The 7154-nt window shown below is 36.5% G+C and overlaps 1 protein-coding gene across 1 annotated transcript; it reads left to right on the forward strand.

The window, feature by feature from the left end:
- The first annotated feature begins 5054 nt into the window (after positions 1-5054).
- On the forward strand, positions 5055-6938 carry LOC103270898 (cytochrome c oxidase subunit 5A, mitochondrial-like). Its single transcript, XM_008068401.2, has 2 exons — positions 5055-5186; positions 6369-6938. Exons 1-2 carry the CDS (start codon positions 5055-5057, stop codon positions 6750-6752), a joined length of 516 nt encoding a protein of 171 aa, XP_008066592.1. The 3' UTR covers positions 6753-6938.
- The last annotated feature ends 216 nt before the right edge of the window (positions 6939-7154 follow it).

Consider the following 7154-nt stretch of genomic DNA (forward strand, 5'->3'; position numbering starts at 1 on the left):
CATGTAACTAATTAAATAGAATGAAATGTCTTCTGCTATCCACATAGAAAAAATAAATTTCTGAACTAAGGTCACATACCTTAACTACCTGTTGAAAGTGGGTTAACTAGGAATTGCACAAATAAAAGAAGAATTCATATTTGATGAATTATTTTACTGAATGATGATCATGGAAGAAAAGTGGAAAGGCTCTTTGCCTCCTGAAGCCTCACTGAATGAATTCAAATGTATTTAGAATCTGTAGGATTCTGATTTCACAGATTTATAAATGTAAATCATCTATTGCCGTTTATGATGACCACTTGTACACCTAAATTGTGCCTGAATTGTACCCCACATCTTTAAAATAAAACAAACAAAATGAAGATCTGCCAGTAACAAAAGCTAAAGAACCACAAAGAGCAATTTTTTTCTTCAAAAGTTCAGTACAGCATTTGAAGAAAAAAAGCCTTCCTTCTCCTGAAGCCTTCTTAGGACTTAACCTAAAAGTTAACCTTTATGCCATGACAGTGTACAATGAACTCACCAACATGGCATAACTGGGATTAATAATTAGTCAATAAGGGAACTGCTACAAGCAATCTACTTGAAAACCCACAATATTTTTTCTATGGCTATAACAATAATTCAGTAAACCTTGGAAAATATCCCAAGAGATCAAAGTACTAATGTTAAGGCTGATCCCAGATAACTGTACAAAATGCAGACATCACAGCCACTGCCCTGAATAGAAGACTTGTGGAACAGGAAATTCCAGCAGCTTTCAGGAAAGAGGACCAATATTATATTTAATTAATGCTGCTAATGAAATTAGAGCATTCTAATCAAACATAACACTAGAATAAAGTTTATCCTAACTACAATAGTACTGAGATGTGCATAGCCTGGTAAGGGCCAGATATTAAAAACCTCAGCTTTCTTATTTATTTACCTGGATGCAAATCTCAACTTTTCTATTTCTTTACCTAGGTAACAGTTTTCATTTCTATTTAACCTTCAGAATTTCAGTCACTAAAATATCAAATTTCTTTATATCTACAAGAAAATCTCTTAAATATTAATTTTTAAAGAGTCTCTAGCTACTGACTGCAGCACAACTATTATTATACAGTATATAAGTCACATTAATTTTATAGGCTTTATGAACAATGAGCTTTCAAATATTTCCAAGATAAAAAAATAAAGAATATGTGCCCAACCCAGCTCCCTAAGGAATTTTTATTACAGCTGCTATTGCAATTTAAAATTATATATATGTAATATATATATATACATACACACACACACACTTTTCTACCATTTCAAATTTAAAAGGTAATTTTTTAATAGATGTCTTATTCCCCTCCCCCCAAAATTTTGTGTGTATTTCAGTCATTTGTTTAAATTCAATAAAAAATTTTTTCCTTATCTTTCTCTGACTCAATTTAAATAATTACTTAGGGGTTCCTTTTTTTATTTTTCATTTAGAGATCACTTTTTAAAAACTACTAGTTGGGAATTATGCAAATGTATTTATAACCGTTTAGTACAGCTGTGTCAATATAGAAAAAAGTTTTCTGCTGACTTACCATACCTATCTTTCTATCTATCTATCTTTATTGAAAACATTTTGGTTTGAAGAAAAGTATATATAGCAAAGTTACAAATACAGATAGCAACTTAAAGAAACTTGACAAGGAATTTAATTATAATGTTCATCCCATAGATAAGGAATTGTAACTAAAGCAAGACAGCAAAATTTCTAAACCAAACCAAATGGTGCTGCTACCTCATTTCTGCATCATATTTTCATGAATAATGTAGGAAAGAGAAGAAATTTAACAAAGTACATAAAAAGACTTAGTTCACTCTTAGCTTTATTTTTTAAAATAATTAGGCCAAGTTTTAATTCAAAAAAAGTTCTTTGAAATGTATTGTGTGCTGACACGGTTACCAACAATTCTTTTTAGTGTCATAATAAAATATACTGTATTGGATAAACTGTTCCTATAGCCCACCTCCCAGCAACCTAACCTACACCTTCCCTGCCTAACTCATCCAACCAACTCACATCTTTATACTGTGATATTATTCCCCAAGTCAAAGTTTTAGAAAGAAATGGCAACTAAAAAATAAAAACTAAAGCTCCTTGGGATGGAGTATGTGAAAACATGTTAGCAACTACTAGACACAGAGGAAGTTTTCTGGTTTTTGTCTACAGCAGAAAACCTTTACAGACTCCAAGAAGTGTCAGACCCTCGATTTCATCCCTGTGTCTGTATCTCCCGTGAAGAGAGCAGTTATCTTTAATATTAATTAGATGGCCATTTGCATGGAGCAGAAATTAAGGGAATTTACCAAGCAGAATGAAACACAAGTGTTGCATTCTCAAATGCCCATATTTTCTTTCTGGTCTTCAAATCTGTATCACTGAGAAGTATAGGAGCTAACAACAGAAATAAAATAAGATAAAAATCTCTGTTTACCAAACTATTTAAGATGCCCTGACCAATTCTTTTTTCCAAAAGTACCTGTAATTTTGAGTAAACTCATTCCAATTATTTGTTTTCTTACTCATAAAATATATTCCTAATCCAGATTGTCACGCTTCTGTTGCTCATTGTTCTGCAGACTGAGAGGCTTTATATCTTGTTTTTGAAAGTATAAATATCATAAATGTGGACAATTTTGCCAGGTGGCCATTTAGGAAGGGATACCACAATGAATGATATTCTACTGTTTTTAGGTTCCAAAACAGGCTTACATTTGTGTGAATTCCACAAGAATATTCATATCATTAGCATTATGTGCTGGAACCTAACAGCTTGCTTTTGAATTTCAGCTCTAATATGGGAAAGATCCCAAAAGAGTAAATACTTTATCTTTCCCAGTCTTTTTTACCTCATTGATAACATAATACTTAGCTCACAATGTTGTAAGGATGAAATTCAAGATACTGCATATAACTTTTGCAACACCTAATAGTACTCAAGCATGCTTTAGCTGCAAGTATCAGAATTCCTGAGTGACAACATCTTAAACACATATAATAAGAAGGATGGAGCTATGTGGTTGCACACGTAGGCTCAGTGACGCAGCACTCTCGGGGTTGCATCTGTGTTTGTCTCTTGGCCTTCTTTTTTGTAAACTGACGATCATAAGATAGGTTTCATTAACTGAAAATATATCACATCCTTAGCTAAGAGAAGCTAGAAAAACTAGTATTTATCTCACTTTCGCAGCTTCTATAGTGAATACGCCCAAGAGAGAGGGTAAGGGGAATGGGTGTTGGAAAAAATTGTCAACATTGTCTACCATATTTCCTTTGATGAACTGTTAACATTATTTTAGTAACATTATTAAATTTCCCTATTACAAAATACTTTGTTTTTACTTGACATAGTGTACAATATTTTTCTCCTGGGATTATTTACTTTATCAGCTCCCATAAGCCTCTAACTCTAGTCTCAGTAGCAAGAGATAGTATGTGTGTTTTTTTGGGGGGGAGGGGGTTGTTTGTTTTTTTTTTGTTTTTTTTTTTTTTCACAAAAACTGGTTAGTCTGCCTTCTGTGAAACTTGCCCCAGGCATCAAAACAGCAGAGGAAGCACACCCTAGGATCACTCTAAGAAAACTAGAAACATACATATCCAACTAGTTTATTGAAAGCAATTATTTAAAATTATAATTGGGTAATATCCTCATGAATAAATGAAGTAATTTAAATGCAGTGTCTCTTTTAAATAACTACTCTGTAATTCGTTGAACATGGCAGATGTCCTGCCTGAATCTGTGAAACCTGATGCCTTGTCTCAAGTCTTGCTTCTGCTGCCTCAAACATATTTACTTCATCTTTATTGCCATCTTCTGAAAGATTTGCTTTTACATACAAATCAGTAATGCTAGGCCAATATAGCTCCTCTCTTAAAGGGATCTGAAAACTAAGGCTCTTTTAGTGTCTCACAGCACTGAAAAAAAATAGATCAAAGGCATGACATAACCACAGACCACCAAAGCCTGTGGAGGCTGTGCACCTCACAAAGCATGTCAGAAATGACTGGAAAGTCATTTGCCCAGAAAGCAACTCCCCATTTACAAGCAGAGCCCTGTATTTCCACTATCAGAGCTCCATTTTGATGGTTTAAAACTATGACCCATTTCAAAAGGCAGGTACCAATGAAAATAGTCATCTTTGAAACTGAGTTAATTCGTTGTACTTTAGTGTCAATGAGTATAGAGTGTTTTTCTATTATAAGTCTTAAACAGGGTGTAGAGGTGAAGAACACATGAAGTGTCAAGTCTTTGCCCTGCTGCCTAAAGGGCAGGCATGGGAATCCAAAATTTGGAACTGGTACTACTTAAGGGAAGAGAGACCAAGCTGTGAAAACAAAGAGAGAATGACTGGAAGGGCATGATAATGCAGGCCAGTAATCCCAGTACTTTGGCAGGCCAAGGTGGAAGGATTGTTTAAGTCCAGGAGTTTAAAATCAGCCTGGGCAGCATAGCGAGATTTTAAAATAAAAAAGCTGGACTTGGCGTGTGCCTGTAGTCTCAGCTACTCGGGAGGCTGAAACAGAAGGATCGCATGAGCCCAGAAGACTGAGGCAGCAGTGAGCCATGATCATGCCACTGCACTCCAGTGTGGGCAACAGAGTAAGATGCTGACCCAAAAAGAAAAAGAGAAGACTAATATGGCAACCAAGAAAGTATGGAGCTATGGTTTGTAAGATACTTACATCTGGGAATCTGATCCCAATCCACTAGTGTTCCATAAGACAAGCTGAGCATTTGTGGGAAATCCACTGTTGGCAATGGTCAAGCTTTAGGTCAAGGGCTGATAGCAAGTTTTAAAGAAGTCCATCAGCAAGGAATAGCACCCCAGCCACCTTATTAGAGCATAAAAGTAGGCTGCAGTCTGGGAGTCCAGGGCTATGAAGAAGAACACAAATGTTTATCCTCCGAGGGTTTTGAAAGCTTACTAAAGCTGTCAAGTACAGTGCATCTCAACTTTCTTGCATCTTGGTTCACAAAGAAGATGGTGGTATTTTCATCCTGGCAACATTGATGAAACTACTCATGGAGGAGGCTATCACCACTAGCACATCTGCCATCCTTCATCTCCACATGACTGATGAGAAGCTCCGATCCAGAGAAGAGGCCAGGCCTGTTTCTCTAAAGGGGTCTAAGAGCAGAGCTGGAGAGAAGGAAGTAAGAGGGTTCTAAGCTCAGACTTAGAGGATGAGTGAGAAACCTAGTTCTAACGTGGGCAGATAGCTCTTGCTACGCAAAAGGAAGCCGGAAAGAGGATACAGGATGAGAAGGAGCAGGGGGAAAGGATAGGAAGCAAGCTCATTGGGAATTCAGAAAACTAAGCATGTGTAATAATTGTGCCTAGGCTCAACTGCTGCAGTGTCCCCTCCCTTTTTTTAAAGAATGAAATCGCACTGTTCAAGTATTCATTCATAGAACAAATATTGAATCTGCACCATGAGATTAGCGTAGTTTCAGCACTACAAATGTGCCTACCAAGAAAACAACTGATTGAGCTTGAGTTCACTGGGAAAGCTTGACATTAAGCAATAAATCCAAATCTTTTCTTTTACTTTGTAATAATTACTAAATAGGAACAAAATAGGGTATTTGGTCTGAGAAAGACCAATAAGATCAAGTAGCCAGCTACTTTCAACAAAGAGATTTTAAAATAGCCTTTTTAAGGAAGTTATATTAAAGTATTACACAAAGATGCAACAGGAAAACATTAGCAACTCTTTTTAAATATTTTGCAATACAATCTTAAACTTTATTATATATAATACATACATACAGTATTGCATTTGTGCACATTATATGTGTAGTAATATACACAGATACATTACTATAGAGGAATTATTGGACAATGGGAAATGGCAAACAACTGAAGCCTATTTTCTTAAAAATTCCTTTTATGGCCGGGCACAGTGGCTCATGCCTGTAATTGTAGCACTTTGGGAGGCCGAGGTGAGAGGATTGCCTGAGCCTGCGGGTTTGGACCAGTCTGGGCAACTTGGTGAGACCTCATCTCTACAATAAAAATTTAAAAAAAAATTAGCTGGGCATGGTAGCATGTGTCTGTAGTTCCAGCTACTTGGAACACTGAGGCAGAAGGATCGCCTAAGTCCAGCAGGTCGAGGTTGGGGTGGTCGAGAGTATGCCATTGCCCTCCAGCCTGAGTGACAGAGTGAAATTCCAACAAACAAAAAATTGCTTTTACTATGAAATATCACACATCATTGCTAGATTCTTAATTACCTCTCTTCTCATATAGGATACTAGTTAATATTTCACACACACACATACACACACACACACACACACACACACACACACACACACACACACACTCAAAATTAGAGACCAGACAGTTGCCCCGGCCCCGGCCCTGCCGCCGCTATCCATTCAGTTCGCTGCTATTCTCATGGGTCACATGAGACAGCTAAGGAGTTTGATGCTCACTTATACTTCAACAAACCAGATATAGATGCCTGGGAATTGCATAAAGGGATGAACACACTTGTTGGCTATGATCTGGTTCCAGAACCAAAAATCATTGATGCTGCTTTGAGGGCATGCAGACGGTTAAATGATTTTGCTAGTGCAGTTCACGTCCTAGAGGTTGTTAAGGACAAAGCAGGACCTCATAAGGAAATCTACCCCTATGTCATCCAGGAACTTAGACCAACTTTAAATGAATTGGGAATCTCCACTCCAGAAGAACTGGGCCTTGACAAAGTGTAAACCCCATGGATGTGCTTCCCAAGGATTTATTGGTATTGCTACTTGATTGTAAACAGTTACCTGGAAATACAAATGATAATATATTACCTTATTTGAACAAGTTTTCCTTTATTGAGTACCAAGCTATGTAATGGTAATTTGGACTTTAATAAAAGGGAAATGAGTTTGAACTGGAAAAAAAAAAAATTAAAGACCAGAGCAGAAAGAGAAAAGCGTCCAGATTCTTCTTCTAAATGTATCTGCTTTTATACACATATATTTCTTTAACAAGAATGTTTAATCTTACTTTCTCTTTATGCAATCTGAAATCTGGGTGAACAGGCAAACTCAAATAGGCACTTATATTCAAGATGGGAGGCTTCCAAGTTGATTTTTAAAAATTTCTGCACTTGGCTGCCTGCA

This window comes from Carlito syrichta, unplaced genomic scaffold, assembly GCF_000164805.1.
Source record: "Carlito syrichta isolate Samal-C Ts95f unplaced genomic scaffold, Tarsius_syrichta-2.0.1 Scaffold310671, whole genome shotgun sequence".
Lineage (NCBI taxonomy): Eukaryota > Metazoa > Chordata > Mammalia > Primates > Tarsiidae > Carlito > Carlito syrichta.

Excerpts from the sequence above, each read along its gene's own strand:
- LOC103270898 (XM_008068401.2), top strand. The coding sequence starts at position 5,055 with ATGGAGGAGGCTATCACCACTAGCACATCTGCCATCCTTCATCTCCAC. Across the intron at positions 5,187-6,368 it reads GCAGAGCTGGAGAGAAGGAA|AGACCAGACAGTTGCCCCGG; the intron begins GTAAGAGGGTTC and ends ACTCAAAATTAG.